Here is an 18731-nt window from a genome sequence, read left to right as displayed (position 1 = left end):
AGAACCCAAGTTCGCTTCAGATTGAGGTCACGAACAGATGGCCAGACATTCTCCTTCAGGATTTTTTGGTAGACAGCAGAATTCATGGTTCCATTTATCACAGCAAGTCTTCCAGGTCCTGAAGCCGCAAAACAGCTCCAGACCATCACACTACCACCACCATATTTTACTGTTGGTATGATGTTCTTTTTCTGAAATGTGGTGTTACTTTTATGCCAGACGTAATGGGACACACACCTTCCAAAAAGTTCACCTTTTGTCTTGTCAGTCCAGAGTATTTTCCCAAAAGTCTTAGGGATCATCAAGATGTTTTCTGTCAAAACTGAGATGAACCTTAATGTTCTTTTTGCTCAGCAGCGGGTGTCATCTTGGAACTCTGCCATGCAGACCATTTTTGCCCAGTCTCTTTCTCATGGTAGAGTCATGAACAGTGACCTTAACTGAGGCAAGTGAGGCCTGCAGTTCTTTGGATGATGTTGTGGGGATTTTGTGACCTCTTGGATGAGTCGTCGCTGCGCTCTTGGGGTAATTTTGGTCGGCCGTCCACTCCTGGGAAGGTTCTCCACTGTGCCATGTTTTCGCCATTTGTAGATAATGGCTCTCACTGTGGTTCGCTGCAGTCCCAAAGCTTTAGAAATGGCTTTATAACCTTTTCCAGACTGATAGATCTCAATTACTTTCTTTCTCATTTGTTTTTGAATTTCTTTGGATCTTGGCATGATGTCTAGCTTTTGAGGATCTTTTGGTCTACTTCACTTTGTCAGGCAGGTCCTATTTAAGTGATTTCTTGATTGCGAACAGGTGTGGCAGTAATCAGGCCAGGGTGTGGCTAGAGGAATTGATCTCAGGTGTGATAAACCACAGTTAAGTTATGTTTTAATGGGGGGGGCAAACACTTTTTCACACAGGGCCAAGTAGTTTTGGGTTTTGTTTTCCCTTAATAATAAAAACCTTCATTTAAAAACTGCATAATGTGTTTACTTGTTATCTTTGACTAATATTTAAATTAGTTTGATGATCTCAAACATTAAAGTGTGACAAACATGGAAAAAAATAAGAAATCAGGAAGCGGGCCAACACTTTCTCACACCACTGTAGCTGGTTTCTTTGTTGCTCACATCTCTGTTTTCAGCTGTGATTCATAAATGACATCATGCATTATTTTGTTAAATGAAAACATGCTGCTACCTTTACAGCATGACTGCTCACTCTGCAATGCACAACTCTCCATTATGTGGCAAATTGCGTACAGTCTTGTCATCCACTAGGATTTTTTTTTTTTTTAAACTATGGGTGTAGATTTCACACTTGGCTGAACAGGCTGCCAGTGAGCTGCAAATGGATGCAGTTCAATTGGCCATGTATCACATACACAGGTCAATCACATGCAGTCTCACTCAAGAGCTGGATTCTATGCCAGCCTCTAGGCAGTGTGTACCCACAGAAAAAGAACATCTCACATTAACCTAGATTCATTTGGAAAGCTTTTTTTTTTTTATTCATAGAATTTCTTCCCGTTCTTCCTAATATGTGTTTATTTTTCTTAAGGCCATAGAAACAGTAAAGCAGTCTTCTGGGTGTCCTTAGTAGGACATTATTCTGTTAGTATAAGCTAACATATGTAAAATAAGTACTGTGGAGACAGTATCCTATCAGAAATGTCAATACATTTATCAGCTAACCCTACATTTCATTCATTTTCTAACAATTATTAAGGAGGTTGTGTAAGATGGCAAGTTTTTCTGTCATAAGTTTCTTAATAGGCCAGAATGCAATACAGCCACTACATATGTAATGACCAAGGGGACAGACTACAATCGTATTTAAATACTCAAATCCTTCCATTTATATTTGCTACTTATTAAAGGCTTATTTTAAAGGAACAAAATAATTAATTTGTCAGATGAAACCCGTGCACTGTTTTTAAAGATTTTTTTTCTCTCCATCTCATTCTCCATGTTTAGAAGACCGACTGGGAGGTGGCAATCAAGAGCATTAATAAGAAGAACTTATCTAAGTCCCAGATTCTGCTTGGCAAGGAAATCAAAATCCTGAAGGTGTGCATTAGAATCACGTATAGTGCCTCTGAGATTAAAGAATGATATGACACTGACCTTGTGTGAGTCTGCACTTTCGACAGAGTAGAGCCTTGACCTATCTGATAGAAATATCAATGAAGGTCAGTCCAATAGCTCTTAGTAACTATTTAACATTTTTCTGCTCTATTTTTACTCAGGAGTTGCAGCATGAAAACATTGTGGCGCTTTATGATGTGCAGGTAAGTTTGTTTTTTTTTTTTTGTTTTTTTTTTAAACGTTGAATTAGACAAGTTTAATGGTAAATTAAGGAATTTGACTTTTACTATTCAGTAGTATTTCAGTATTTATCTCTGTTGAGTGGCTGTATTAGTGGCTTACAGGCACTTATGTCAGGCATGATATGTTACAGGATACACAGGCTGCAAATGTTAAAAAAAACAAACAAACTTGAAACTAGTAAAAATTACTCTACTCACACATATCTTTCATTTGTCAGGAGAACAAATGCTACCATCGGCACATTCTGTTTAATGCTGAAGAATGTCTTATAACTGTTCAGTTACGTTCATTTCTTTAAAATTGCAACATAAAGTAACATGGTGATAATTCAGCCATGCTCAGCTGGAAACAACAGCAATTTGGATAACGTCACTGACGTGACTTACCAGATGTTTGTCATTATTACCATACCTTGAGTTCTACATAGCATTTACCATTAATTATAATTCCACTTCTTACTGTAATGAAAAACAAAAGTGCATTGTTTTTGAATCTTAAAGACCATACTGTCTGTACACTGTCACATAGACAGGATGTTGGTTAACACTAGAACCGCCAGCATTCCAGCACCCCCTACAAGCGCCGTGGCCATCTCCCAGACCGTCAGATATAATTTCATTGTTTCATAAAGCTGTTCTTGAAATGGAAGAATTTGTTTTAACACTTTTTCTTCATGTTTTGTCTGTATGCGTGTGTGTGTGCGTGTGTGTGTGTGTGTGTGTGTGTGTGTGTGTGTACAAAATAGTAACAACGAAATATATATGAAACACAATATAGTTCCGCCTGGTTCAACTGGGCCAAACTCCACAGCTGGGGCAAAAGCCCTCTACCCTCGCACTACATTTCCTACCCACGGGCCACTTGCATTCCTTACAGGAGATATGTTTACATATACTAAATCAATTTACATTCACAAATTGAACTATGTAGTAACCCTCCCTACCTGGTGTGGACTTAGTAACAGCCTTTTGGTTTTTTTCCACGGAGGTTCAAGCTCAGAGTCTGAGTTTTCCTCTTCAACCCACCCCTCATCCCTGAAGTCTGAAACCTTTTCTCCATCAGACCCGCCCCCTTGCTCAGGTCTTGGAAAACTTTCAAAGTCCTGTCCACAATGTACATTGTCTTACTTTTTTCTCTATCTGTGTTTGTTTTGTTTTGCTAACTTACAAATTTGACCTGTAAAATGGCGAATTGTCTCCCTCTTCTTCTGTCTCATATACAGTTATACATTGTAATATTAAAAGGAAAACAACAATAGAATTTAAAAAAATGCAGACCTGTGAAAATATCCCCCAAAATTGAAATGTAACAATTTCTAATATGGAAATAATTCTGCAGCTGGGACCAGCTCTGGTCGAAATGACAGCAGTCTACAGGACGGCTGTGGCAGTCCGAGGAATAAGTGCTCAGAACTTGTATTTTATTTTAATCTGCTCAAGACTTCAGAAAATATAAAACAGACATATTTAGGAAAAGTCACAGAGTCAGACCGTCTTGGCAGTTCTATTGTCATTGCGCATCTGAGTGGCCCATGCTCACATTTTAAATGCAGACATACAGAGTACCATGTCTAGTCCACCTTCAGGCCCTGTTTTGAAAATAAACGTTGCCAGAGGCACAATATTAGACTATAATTTTTCAAAGCTTGATGTCTTCAGCATTTTTAATTGGTCCTAGTGTTGCATTAGTGTTGTTATGAGTCTTGTAGATGAGTCGCTTGTTCCTGAGTGATGGTGGGTGTTGTGAGAGGCTCTGTCTGTATTATTGCAGTAGATTGCACCTACACAACTTAAGCAGATGTTTGAGTTTGTTGCTTTATAGAGAACAGAGACTCTCAGTAGATGCAACCAGCAATAAATGATTTACTCTGTAAGGATCTACACAGACCCATTAATTATGTTTCTATAATAAAATCTAGCTATTGAAAAAAATCAGAAAATGAGGAATCGCATTATTTAAACTGTTGTTTTTTTAAATTTTTTGTCACAAATGTCTTCACCAACAGGAGTAAGTGAAATTATGTTAAGTGGGTGTTAAAGCCCTTTACATTTGATTGTACTTCTGTTGAGAGGAGATATAAATGAAAGAAATGGGGAGCGAGGCAAAAGCAGTTGAAATGATGATGAAGTACTTCCCACATAGTAGTGGTACTGCCTGTGTTTGCATAAGCCTCCTACTAGGATCCTGTTGATCAGTCTCTCCACCGTTACATTCCATCCCTCCTTCTCCTCATCTCTCCATCAGGGAGGACCAGTCCTCATGTTATAACCTATCCAGAGGCAGATGGTTGAGGACCCTGTTTAGAGCTCTTAAAAAATGTAATTATTTCAAATATCCAAAATAATTAGCTCCATAAGAACTGTTGAGTGACTGTGAAAACAACACATTGCAGTTTTATGGGGAGGAGGGACTTTCTGTTCTCTTGCCTTAAGACAGATCCAGGCTAGCTGTTTCCCTGGCTTCAGCTGTTTCCCTATGTTGCCCTTTATTATGACTTCTTTCTGCATCCCCAGTTTCCTTCTCATCCAGTACTGGCCATCTTACCATGTGCTGTATGACTAAGGTTAGCCAACAGGAAATGTAATTTGAGCTGGTTGCTGCAACTGTCTAGTCATACGTAGCCCCTATATTTGATTAGCATAAACGAAGAAATATCTTGTAGTTATTGTCATTTTTAGACTTTATACAGCAGGCATGAAACACTTGGTATACTGAAACAGTTGATTTAAACAGTGGGAAGTTGTGTTGAAAAAAATGTATGTTCATTTATTTATTTTAGTTGAGAGCCATGTGTTTTACACTGTTTTGAAGAGCTGATGTTTTAACAACTGACACTTACAAATCTGCTGAATTTTACATCCATCTGCCAGTGTAATAGTTGATCTGAGGTTCTGGACTGCAGTCACACTAGGCTGTAGGTTGAGAGCAAGGAAATAGAGTTCAGATTAATACCAAGACCATATCTCGTTGACTAGGTCCAGACAGGTCTAGAGATTGAGTCGATGTTCAGATCGTTAAATTTGCATAAGAGCAAAACTAAAATACGCTGGGTACAGTACTCACTGTTTCTTAAGATATAAAATCAATGCTACTCCATAATTGTCTAATGCATAGGTTAATTTACTGGCTCTTAATGACTGATAATGATAAACCTAACTCTAATCCTAAATAGGCTATAACTTGGTCAGAATAAGCCTACATTAAACACATGCAGGACATTTAACTCTTCAACTAGTGTGTCTATCTGCTGATTGGTCTTCCAGCATTTTGGTGAAGACTGTAATATGTTATATGGGTTGTCATGACATTTTGTGAAAGTATGGTTCTCTCTAGCTATCCTAGAGATAGGATAGGATTATGCTTTAAGGCCAAACTAAGTTGAGAAGGATTGTAAACATTATACCATCTAAGCATAAGCATTGTAGTTGTGATCATATTAGCATGCTAATATTAGCATTTGCCTCAAAGCAAACCCACCAATGTGTCTGTAGTATCAGTAGTAGCTAGCATGGTGCCAAGTATTTGACAGATGGCAATATGCAGGAGGGGGGCAGGGTGGTCAACCCAAACAAAGACTGGATTTTCATTGATTTTCATTACATTATTATAAGTCTTCCAAACAATTTTTGAATACATTTCATGCTAATCAAGCAGATTTTGATGTTGCTCTTCTTTTTCAGTGTTGGTTATACGAACAACTGTCCTACAGATCAGCAGTTGAATTTAAGCAGTTTTGCAGCTGTAGTTAAACTGTACTATTAACAACCATTTACCTGAAACCCAATCCTAAATTATAATCTTGACTCTGTAATTTCATCTGTAAACCCACTGAAGCTCATGTCACAGAGATGTCCACACTACTGTGTTTACACCAGCATCATATAATCTAGATATCATTGTGTTGCACTGGGCTGAAAAAGTAGTAGACTACCTTCGTAGACTTCCTTATGTCCTTTTACTGCCCTACCTCAGCACAATGTATGACCGTAATATATCTTGAAAATAGTTATTAGAGTTCACAAAGCAGTGACCACTATATTTTAAGATACAAATAGTATATTAAGGTAATTTATATTGAGCCAGTGGGTTGAAGCATTAAAAAGGTTTAAATATGTTGTAAATGCGTATAAATGTTGTGTAATGCGTGTATGATCTCTGCCTGCTTTTGTGAATGCATTAAACCACAGGCTCGTTGTGTGTGAATCACCAACTGCTTCAGAGGGATAGAAGTACAATACCAGCTACCTGCCTGCCTCTCAGAATAGCTATTCATTGACTAAAGACTGCAGGGCTGGATGTAGGAGTATGCACACCCATGACAGATTGCAGATCCTCATTCACTGTAGTTTGGAGAGCCTCTGCTTGTTTGCTGCTTTTAACGTTTAGTGTCTTAGTACACAGCTGAGAGGCTCCCAGTCCTCTTTCATGGAGTTGTTAATGTTAACCAATCTGCAGCAGTGTTTGGTAGACAGGTCTAATTATAAGGTGTCTTGTGTCAGGCCTCTGCAGCGCATAGCCTCTTCTCTCTTTCACCCTTGCTGCATTGTACAAGCCTTACGGTTCAAATTCTCATGACCTGGCACCAGAGATGTGCTTGTTTTTATTTTGCATTATAATGTCATTTTGCATTGAAGCCGATGTGGTCAGAAATGCAAACGCTCTACTGTCAAATTCTGCAATGTGGAGTGGAGGTTTGTTTAAGTGTTTTGGTTTGACAGCCAGTATTTACAAAAGCTGATATTGCTCCTTAGTAATACTGTAGCCTGGAGAGGGGACCCCCTGGTGTGTGTGCGTGTGGTTGTATGTGCGGGCGTGTGTGTGTGCATAGATATGTTTGGAGGGGCCTGAAACCTGTTTCCACAGTAACATGTGAGTACTTGGCTTCCTTATTGGGACCAGAGCCAGGTCTCTTCCAGGGCGCATGAGGCAGAACACATGAAGAATGCTGAAAAAAAGGGGGGCAGTACATGTTCTTGAGTGTTTTGACAGGGGGTTTTTGGTAGTCTTCCACTTCTGCTAGTTTTCCTAGAGAGCCTGAAGTCTGAATCTTCCTGGCCTTTGTTCACATTATTTTAGAGTTTTGATTTTCAGATATTTCGTTGGCTGGGATAGAAGGTCAGAAACACTGTTACGGTTTATGGAAGGCCATGAGCATACACAGCCAGTCATGTGAACATGCATTAAGTATATGTGACTGTAGCAGCAGATAAACATAAGCAAACAATCACATGATTATCATTACACATGTGCTTATTGGCTAATACCTGAAGTATAACAAAACTGGACCTCAGTGTCAGGCATGACTAAAGTAGTAGTGCTTTTGTGTGTTTAACAATTGTGGGCCATATCAGTAGGACATATCAGGACATAGTGTGTTCTGCTGTCAGTCACAATTATCTTTCACTGCGTGTTGAGGTTATGTCATAGCACAGACTGAATTCCAAAGTTATACCAGTTTACTTATGATGCTTGCCACTTGCGTGCCAAAAGCCCTGCTTAACCTCCTCCCTCCCCAGTATACACAGTCATTTACTCTCCTCTCCACACTCTCCAGTTTGTCCATATCCTCTCCCCCACACTGTTACATAACCTTGTACTTCAGGAGTGTGTCAGGAATGTGACGCAATAACTGAATGCTTAACCAGGCACTGTTGTTTTGACTCATATTGACTCTTAGCAGTTCTGAGGATTTTTGTTTGTGTGCCACCTGTTTTTCTGTACCTGTATATTGAGCATTTGTTGGGCATTTTTGAATCTCAGGATATTAAAGTCCTCTCATCTTTCCATCCTGCCTGTGGATATGCTGTTGAAACCCTTTCTAAAGTGTTACATGCATGTGACAAGGTTTCAGATGCAGCCAATGTGTGAACTTTACCTTCTAAAAACAATTGTTCATTTAAATAGTTCAGGCAGTCATTACTTTCATAACTGTGAGCTATTACTTCCTCTAAGCCCCCAACAACAAAGGATGCCTTATGTGCAGCTGTGACCACCTGCCTCTTGAAATTCATCTTGCTTCGTAGCAATTAAACAGCAAATCAAACTGCAGTAGCAGGAAACAACATGTAAAAGTACCAAACCATAAACAGAATACAATAGATGTTTCTCCACCTTTTCTTAGAAGTACCCTTTGGTCCCTTCTGTTGATCAGTTTTATCTGACATTATGTCCTTGGACACTGTGTTTTGTAAGAATGTTCTTCTGGCTTTCTCAAACATTTTCGTCAGCGAGTGTGTCTGTGTACTGTGTGATAGGACGGTGACGGATCAGTTACCGTCACTCCCCTGCGTTCATGGTAACTTTGGCCCTCAACACACTGATCCCTCCGCCCCCCATTTTCCTGATTGAATAGCATCCTCATTGTGTAATCCCTCTAACCCCTCAGCACACACATACAGTCAGAATGGTTACTTGTGGCCCATCCCCCATCAACACCTGCCTCAGTGCTGTATAGGATTGGAAAAGACTGAGCCACTTAGCAACCATTAGCATGGAGTTACACATCACTTGATTTGCTTAGTGGCACAGTGCTGTAGCTAGTAGTCAGCCCATGGTCACCTACTATTTATTTGCATATAGAATGTATTTGAAACTGTGAGAAATACTGCATTATTTTGTTGTTGCATATTGCTAATAAGTACAAAAATGAATCCGCTTTGTCAGTGATTCATTTCTGTTCATAGGCTAGACAGGAAAAGTAGGATTCTGTATGTATGGTAGAAATTCAATTATTAAAACTTGTGATTAAACATTTTAAGCTGTACCACTCTGCACTACCTGGCATTCCATTAAGACGAAGCTACAACTTCATATTCTTTGTAAATACCTATACTAAGTTTAGATGTCCAAATTTGAAACATTACAATACTTAATAGGTGTTTAGTTTTAGGATATTTAGTTATTTAACTGTATTTTCATTGGTTTTGTAATGAAACATTTTCAGATGCTGCTGAACTGATGCCACACACAAGGACAGTAGTTGCAAATTACCTACGGCTATAGTTTTTTTGTGCAGAACATTAGTCGGATACATTATATTGTAACTATGTCAACTACATTGTCCCTATTAAATAATTGAATATAGGCTTTTTATTTAATAAAGTACATTTACACTACAAAAACATAAAAATATGCAGTGTACATTTATATTACATTTGGTAGATTCTAGATTCTTCCATTAAGAGGCAAAAAAGAAGTATTTACCTAAAACACATTTCCTTAGTTTCTATGCCTACCATCCATCCCCACACCAGTTTTACAATGAACCATGTTCTGTAATCAATTTGTTGTTTTTCATATCTTTTTAGTGTTTTATATTGACATAGAGGTGTATGTCATTTTATGCTATGAATTTTACCTAGTGGCTGTTTTCTTATGGCTGTGTGGTGAAACTGACAGCTGGTTCATGATAGATGACTTCTGTAACTGATTCTGTGTCTGCTCTCTTCTAGGAAACACCCAACTCTGTTTTCCTGGTCATGGAGGTAAGTATAGAACTGAGTGTCTGAATATTTCAAGTCAGAACTCACATCCTCTTCTCATATGGTGTCACTCATATTTAGAAAAGTTTTTTTCAGCTTCCTTTGTTAGTTAGTTGAAACATAAGTGATGACATATAGTGTTCTGCATGTGCCCATTACCACAAAAAAAAACCTACTCCAAGCAATCATTATGGAGTAATAATTTTCCCTCATCACTGCCTGTCAGCATAAGTTCTTGCCCTAATGGCAGTTTTTACTGCTGTTGTCCCCTCGTGACTGTCAGGCTTCTATGTTGTTTTCTTCTCTTTTTTTCATGTTGTGTCCAAATTTCCTCTCTTAACTTGCTGACAGTCTCACTCTTGGCATCGTCTCCAACATTCTTCGCTTGTTTCGTAACATACTCAGCTGGCTGCGTAGTAGAAAACAAACCATAACTGCATCTCAGGTTACTCACTTAAAATACACCCCTTTTGTTTTCTAGGAATCATGTTCCAAGAAAGTCTTGGAACTTAAAAATCTTAAAATCTTGTTTTGGTGTAGGTGGCTAATTAATAATAATTAATAAGAATAAATATTGCAAGGATTATTTCTGTGCTGCACTTTATAACATGAACCTAAGACTAGTTAAATCACCTTAGCTGGAAGTATCAGATTGTTAGGATGGTTAGGATCAGAAGTGTTAGGATGAGAAGAGTTTACTGAGCTAGGTGTGATCATAGCTTCATTTGTAGGAACAATCTTTGAAGCGAAGGAGGTTGTTTTGTAATGTAGATTTAGTACAGTGCTCTGCCAACCTATGGTAGCGGATAGTTTGAACTGGACCCTGAGAACTTGCATGCAAATTGTAAGCAAGCCCAACAACAAGCTAGATAGAGCTTTAGATAGCTTGATAACTAGCTGCATACTTTTGTATGGTCTGACACTTTCTTTAAATTCAGTTACCATGTAAGTTTAGAACTGTTCTAATTAATTGAGTTGCTCATACTAATATGAACTTGACCAATGCTTTAATACACACTATCATCAAAGCACAAAATATGGGAATTTTTTTTTTTTTTTTTGGAAGGATGCTGGTCATGCCTCTAACGGAGTTCAGAGACTGAGAATATATGACAAGGGGCACTTGGTTCGAACAACAGCAAAACTTAATTTTGCTTTTCTTTTAAAATTTCACACACCTCCTCGTGACATTAAGCTCAGAAGCAGAAACACCAGGATAGAGACACTGGCTGTCTCCATGCAGGGAATGTAGACTGTAACTTTATCCAGTCTTGCTTGTCTCTACTAATCCATTCAGCACTTCAATTTCTCTTAACTTACCAAACCAACCTCATCAGTCTGTTCTTTTCCCTCTGCTTGAGTGCAATTACTTCTCTAGAGGTTGTCAGCACAGATAAAGCAACAGCCATTCAGCAGATTATTTCATGCTGCTGTCTGGGCTAAGATTTCAACAGGCATTCACATATACACAGATACAACCAAATGCATACGCACCCTTAACAACTAAATACAATTCTCTGCTTAACATTGTTGAACCTGAGTTTAATAGTTGCTGACAGTAATTGTTTGTTTCCCTACACACAGTACTGTAATGGAGGTGATCTTGCTGACTATCTGCAAGGTAAGCATCACACTAATCTGGCTTATAGCCTCACACTTTAAGACACACACACACACACAGACAGACTACTGTTCATCAAAACAAAGTTACCAATGGCTCTAAGAGAGAAAAAGAGAGTGAGGACAGAAGAGCAGAAACTGCAGGAGAGAGAATGCACAAAGTTCAGTTGTGACATATAAAGAGTAGAGAAGAGTGGAAAGAGGAGTCGAGAGATCAGACAGGAGGGAAGAGAAGAGGAGAGAGGAAAGGAGAGACACGGTGCGGGGAGGAGAGGAGAGAAGAGCATGATGGGAAGTTCCCTGGCAGTCTAGGCCTATACTAGCATAGCTAAAGGAGGGTTCAGGGTCACCTGAGACAGCCTGGACTATAAACTTTGTCAAAAAAGAAAGTTGTAACTCTAATTTTAAGAGTATAGAGTGTGATAATATGGTACTACAATGTATAGATGAGCCTGATTATTCTGGATTTTACAAAGAGCTAATGAAGATGAGCTAATATAGGAAAAATATGATCTCTTCTGCTAATTGCTGTCAGAATGCTAACTATAGAATTTCACTAGACCAAACTAATTGAGAAATGTGTTCATTGCTAACTGTTTTAGTAATTGATTTTCATTGATTTTTAGCAATTTGTTGTACCTACCTACCTACTTACAAAAAGTAAAGACGGGCACACACTGCGATTTATAATAGTCCTTTGTGATTGTCACTTGTCAGACTGTACGGATGTGATAAAGTGTGTCACACTTTAGGACACAGTTGTCACAAAAACAACAAGTTCTGGGCTATCAACATGTCCTGCTTCTCATCAGATACCCAAAAGAGATGTGGCCAAAAGAGGAGGTAGAGGTAGAGAGAAAACACTATTTTAAAAAGATATGTCTTTTATGCCACTGGGGGACCCACATCAGCTTTGACACCCACCACATCACTATCCAGCACAACTGCTGAAGTTGTCTCTGTATTATTTTGCAGATGGCAAAAAAAAAAAATCTTCCAGCATGCATATTTCAGCGTTCTTCTTCAGAGATTTGGCGCTATCACAGGGCGCACGCAGGTAGTGAGGGTGGTGAAAATAATGACGCAACCTTTCTTTCCTTAAAGTGCTACCAAACATATTTTGAGATTGCGCTTTGGTCGCATGTGCGACTAAAATGGTCACAATTTCGAGCCCTGCAGTAAGCATCAGAACCACTATCAGGGATGAAACACCTCAGATAATGGGAACCTGAGAAGGCAGAAAAGGAAGAGCAAGAACCATCATAGAAGGACAAACACCTGCATGGTATGAATGACTGGCAGATAGAAAAAATGGTAACTGAAATGATACTGAAAAAAGGCTGGACAAAGCTGGACTCAAAAGACACCAGGCAGAACCCCATATGCAGACTGTGCAAAGAGGCCCCTGAGACAATCCAGCACTTAACAGCAGGATGTAAGAAGCTAGCAGGGAGGGCATACATGGAACACCACAACCCAAGTGGCTGGCATAGTGTACAGAAACATCCATGTATGAATATGAGCTAGAAATCTCAAGGTTGAAATGGAAACACCTGTGGAAAAACCAGGTTAAGATTCAGTGGGACTCCTAGATACCGACTGATAAATTGGTAATGGATAACTGACTGGACATAGGACCGATTTATTGCCATTGGAATGAAATGAATAAATTGACCAAGTCTAAAATAGATATGCTGATTAAAGGCAGGACATCTTTGAACAGTCTAATTGTGATGGGGTTTAAGAAACATGTTGGTGATCTAAAATTAATGGAAACACTCTTGGGAAATGCTTTCGCTTTCATCTGTTGTGCGCCGATCCACAGTTTTCACCTCTAGCAGCACAATACAAACACCCCTGGTCTTCACTCTTCACCATGGCCCCAGTTAAGAGAGAAAACCAAAAAAATAGAACCCGAGTTCAGTTCCATTATTACTGTGTATTCAGGCAACCAAGCCTGCTTTGAACACTATATTTTTCAAAGTAAACGCTTTGTACACCGCAAGGACCTAAGAGTATCAAGGGGCGCCCAGAGGCAGGGGCTTCACATGTCAACTACGAGCTTTTTAACTGTAACAACTTTAAGACACTTCTTGGAGCTGGTATTACCGTGGCTGCTGGCACCAGACTCCATTTAATCCAAATGATTTCATGTGTACTCATTCTAGTTAGGGGGCCTCAAATGGGTCCTGTCGTTATTATCATGTGTTCATATGATTGTGCATTTATTATCAGTGTAGGATGGTTAGTGATATAATGCAAGCCTGTGTTGTGGGGATGTTAAAGAGCATGTGTGTGTTCATCTATGAGTGTTTGTATGTTGCACTGCTTTCTGTGGGGTTGGCTGTGTGTGTGAGAGCCACTGCAGCTTTGTACAAAGACTTTCTTGTCCAGTTCAGAGCCAGTCAGCACAGTGTTTACACCATTGTGATAGTTTGTAACAAAAGTCAGCATTTCTGGTTGTAGAGTAATATGTCAGTCTAAGCTGAAATGATTCGTGGACACATAATAGTCATAACACAGATACTAGTGCTTCCTTCACCTTGGCCTTGTTTGTGAAATTGCAACAAAAATGTCATGTCATCAGTTTGTGATGTACCATGCTAATAATAGAGAGTGTAGTGAATTTAAATATATACATATAACGAACATGTAGGTTTATTATGTCTGGTTTATGAATTATGAATATCATAAAGCATCTTAATAATTTGGGGCACCAGATCCTTTTTTGGTGGATCAACCAGTCAGGACCAACCATACAGGATATCAGTCTACAATCTGAGGGAGCGTTCTCCTGATTCAGTGACTTATTTACTGTGTGAAATAACATTAATGATGCCAGTCACAGTTGTCTTTTTAAGATTTAGTCAGCTATTTACAATATTTACACAGGAGGGAGAACTGGTCAGAGAAATTAGCTGAATTAAGGAATAAAACATAACAGTCTAACAGTAAGTTGTTTACAGTGGTGGAAAAGAAATCTTGAGATTAATTTAAGAGCTACTAACTCAAGTATAAGAATAATCCACTCAGAGATATGGCTCCTTTCACTATACTGTTTCAACTACCAGTTACATAATACCAATTTGGTTTAGCGATCTTTATGTTGTCTGTGATAAGTGAGTGAGTTATTAAATCAGTGCCACTAGTAAACCTGACAGTATAGGACATAATTACAGAGACTTAAAACCACCCTACCTGCTGGAATCTCATAACTTATTCAAACAAATGGTAGCTTGCCAAAACTTTTTATATATCCAGAAATTTTTGAAAACACCGATTGTGTTAGATTGTGCTACAGGAGTCAGTAGTGGTCACCACCAGGGAAGTGAGTAGGGCTGGTAAGCAATTGTTGTTGAACTTTTTTAGTGTATTAATATAGTTAAATTTATATTGTATAATTTGTCAGTAGTCTTGCCTCACGAGTGCAGTTCAAGGAAACTGGGTAGAAGTGTCTGAGTGAAATCAATGTGTGCCTTAAGGCAGTCATCCAGAGACACGATAGGACAGTATGGGCAGATCAATCATGGGTAATGTTTTTTATTTTTTTTTATCTTACATAGCTAAGGGGACGCTGAGAGAAGAAACACTGAGGGTTTTCCTTCAGCAGATTGCTGCTGCCATGCGCATCCTCAACAGCAAAGGAATTATACACCGTGATCTGAAGCCTCAGAATATCCTGCTGTCATATGCAGGTCGCAAGAAGTCCAACATCAGTGGCATTCGCATCAAAATAGGTAACAGAGTCGGACAAAAAAAACACGAAAAAAAAAAAACTACTACTAAGAATACTACTAAGCTGTCTGCTCTCAAAACATCTTATTTGGGAGTGTTGATATTTATGTATGGAGTGCTTCTCCACCATCTCAGTCTTTGTTTTGAGTTCAATACTGTTTTATGCATGTTACTGTTCCCAACAATGTTTTCTAGACTCTAGTGAAAGTGATTGGTTTATTTCATACTTCTCTTCTGCAGCTGATTTTGGCTTTGCACGGTACCTCCAGAGCAACATGATGGCTGCCACACTATGCGGGTCACCAATGTACATGGTCAGTGTGTTTTCCTGCATGTGTTTAGAGTGTGTCTGGAATTGACATGGTTTCTTAACAGTCTATTGCGTATCTCTCCCTGCTGTGAATCTTAACTTGTGACCTTTCCTCCCTCAGGCCCCAGAGGTTATCATGTCCCAGAACTATGATGCCAAGGCCGACCTGTGGAGCATAGGAACAGTCATCTACCAGTGTCTGATTGGCAAACCGCCGTTCCAGGTTAATAATGTGCTCAAAAAAAACAGTGACAGAAATATTCATAGATGTATGAATGCATCTAATTTTATATAAATCTTTTTAGGCAAATAGTCCCCAAGACCTGAGGATGTTCTATGAAAAGAACAAGAATCTACAACCCATGTAAGTTACAAAACCTCTTGTCTTTTGGTTTAATGGTCCTTTACATAGTTTGTTTTTGCTGTCCCAGAAGAAGGCAGCAGCTGTGATGAAATAATTGTGGATGATGCCAGTTGATGTCGTCTCCATTTTAGCCATGTTAGGCATGAGGCTCAGGATGGCAATAACAGTCTGTTCTCTTGATGCACCACTTTGGTCCAGATCAAAATATCTCAGTAAATACATGGATTCCTATGAAATTTTGTACAGACATGCATCATGCACACATAATGCATCTTTGGGATCCTCTGACTTTTCCCTTAGTCCTACCACCACTTGGCATTTCTGGTTTTTAGGGACTTATCTGTACAATAATAGATGAATAATCATGAAATTTGGTGTATTTATCCATATTCCCCAAAGTCCATTGACTTTGCTTTCCTTTAGCACCACCAGCCACTCTAAAATTTTACTTATCCTGTGAAATATTTCACATCTTCTGTATATATTGGGCCAAATTTTGATTTAGACATGTGCAGTCCCTAGTAGAGGTGTGCGATATGGCAAAATTTGGTATCAAACCTATTCGAAGTAAATACAGGACTTATATTGCTGATGCCAATAGTTATTACTTGCAAGACAAGGTTATGTACTTACATGTAGAGGATAGCAATGTTATGTCATGATTTATTTGGTGAATGCAGTGGCGTCTTTAGGCATAATCATTTGGGGTTTCAGACCCAAATATTTTGAGGTCAGCCCCAAACATATTCGGTCCTGTCAAAGGTTCACACTAACACAAGTAAACACTAGGTAAGCTCTAAGGCCACAGACTGATCTTGGAGCAAGCAGAACTAATAACAGCGTTGAAAATCGTTTCTATTTACATCACACTGTTCCAGTTCTGGCACAGTGTGACATGCATTGAACTTGTGAGATTTTGTTTGGCGCTGTATCTAAGCATCCTAACAGAAATAAGATATTAAAGTTCTCATGCTCTTGTTACCCAGTATCCCAAGAGAGACATCCCCACAACTTAGTGACCTTTTGCTTGGGCTGCTGCAGAGAAATCAGAAAGACAGAATAGACTTTGGTAAGTGCTGACAAAATAGTAATGTGTTTGAACATTATGTTACATTTATTGTTTGTGTTTAATTTTACATTCTTGGAGATTTATTTTGATGTTTGGATAAAATGTGTCTGGTCTGTTCTGTCCTTCTAACCCCTCACCCTTTAGACACATTTTTCAGCCATCCTTTCCTGGAGCCATCATCCACCATCAAAAAATGTAAGTACAGAGAGCAGGTTCATAAGTATCATGACATACTGTACTACTGTATATTGACATACTGTACTTAATGTTCATTCTCCAACCAGAAAACATGATTGTTTATTTATTCGCCTTAGCATGTCCTGTGCCGGTCCCCAGTGCCTCCAACACAGTGACAGACGGTTCCTGTGGCAGCTCTCCATGCATCCGTTACAATTCTCCACCTGTGAGTCTGATATTACTTCATAAATCCTCATTCAGACAAAATTACTCTTACACTGTAACAAAGCAGTACAGTATTCTCCCTGGTGTTGTGCTCCTATTGTTCCTGTCTTCTGTACACAGTACTGACATATACTGTAGTTGTAATGTAGTTGTAGTAATGTTATAAGCTTCAACCAACTGTCAAATCCTTCTAAAAGTCATTTTCATGAGTAGGTTTACTGGTAATTTTACACTCTTAATGTTCTTGCTGTGGGATAATCAGCCATCTACTACCTCTGTGACCACTGCTGACAAGTGCTGCTGCTTCTAAGTCAGTTCCCCACGATATCATTGTTCTTTGTAATGCTGTGGTTAAATTAGTTTAACAGTCAACACTCCCCTGGCATTTAGAAGCCACTTCAACTTCATCCTCATTTTCTCTTCCTTCTCTCGCTCTTTCTGTGGACAGTCTCTCCCAGACATGCAGACTCTAGTAGAAGATGGTCTGTCTTCACCTCCGCTTGGTCCGCCCAACTTCCTGCAGCTTTCCAAAGAGTCTGGAGGAAGCACCAGCAGTAAAAATTCATCCTGTGACACTGATGACTTTGTTCTGGTGCCTCACATCTCTACTGACAGCTGTAAGTGATATTACACTGTACAGACACATTCCTACAGCTGTATGTCCCCTAAATTCATTCACGTGTAACTTGTTGCATATTTTGAGCAGTAGATTAATTCTTGGGCTTTTGAGTAGATCACCTGCTTCTATTTCTGTCATTCTACTTCTTGATACTTATATACACTTACAGCCAGGTTATTAGGTACACCAAATTGAAACTAAGTCATTCACTCAGTCTTTCCAACTTGCAATCAATCCTCCTTGATGTGAAAAAGACCACAAACCGAGTAAGCTATAGAATATCTGTTTGAATAAATAAGGTATGCTTGTATGAATTTAAAAAAACGCTTTAACCTCGTCAGTCTACACTCAAATGTAGTCTACACACTAAATCCCACAGTGTAAAATGTTCCAACCGGGAAGCCTAATGGTTATCTTCACCAGTTAACCATTAGCTAACCGTGTACATTACTTGTTTCTTTTTAGATCTTACATAACATTAGGCCGGACATTCATACATACAGTGCATTGATTATACACTCAGAGATGATGTCTTTATACAGATCAACAGATACAACATGGCTGCAATATATATAATGATGTTGCATTCGACACACTCCAGAACATGCCACCAAATCCACAGCCAGTACATTAGACAGCTGCTAAGCATTTCATGTTGTAATTGTAGACAACCGTCCACATAAAGCAGGCACACACACTTACCCTTTTGACTGGTGAAATGAACCCTCATGCTCTGCACCTGCTGCATTACACAAAAACCCACCCACATTCTAGTCCTCCACTCAAACAATGAACAAAGTGCAAAGCACTGGG

The 18731-nt window shown here is 39.0% G+C and overlaps 1 protein-coding gene across 1 annotated transcript in view; it reads left to right on the top strand.

Moving 5' to 3' along the window:
• Positions 1-18731, top strand: part of ulk2 (unc-51 like autophagy activating kinase 2) — a 34706-nt gene that overhangs the window by 3517 nt on the left and 12458 nt on the right. The window contains exons 2-13 of the mRNA XM_026327083.2: positions 1965-2057; positions 2237-2278; positions 9770-9802; positions 11384-11420; positions 14983-15156; positions 15395-15468; positions 15586-15687; positions 15770-15828; positions 16815-16897; positions 17042-17092; positions 17212-17300; positions 17748-17916. Coding sequence (XP_026182868.1) covers positions 1965-2057; positions 2237-2278; positions 9770-9802; positions 11384-11420; positions 14983-15156; positions 15395-15468; positions 15586-15687; positions 15770-15828; positions 16815-16897; positions 17042-17092; positions 17212-17300; positions 17748-17916 — 1006 coding nt within the window. The remainder of the gene's footprint in view (positions 1-1964; positions 2058-2236; positions 2279-9769; positions 9803-11383; positions 11421-14982; positions 15157-15394; positions 15469-15585; positions 15688-15769; positions 15829-16814; positions 16898-17041; positions 17093-17211; positions 17301-17747; positions 17917-18731) is intronic.

This window comes from Mastacembelus armatus, chromosome 13 (genome assembly GCF_900324485.2).
Source record: "Mastacembelus armatus chromosome 13, fMasArm1.2, whole genome shotgun sequence".
Lineage (NCBI taxonomy): Eukaryota > Metazoa > Chordata > Actinopteri > Synbranchiformes > Mastacembelidae > Mastacembelus > Mastacembelus armatus.
The sequence above is the reverse complement of the archived record's forward strand: the minus strand, read 5'-3'. Positions and strand labels throughout refer to the sequence as shown.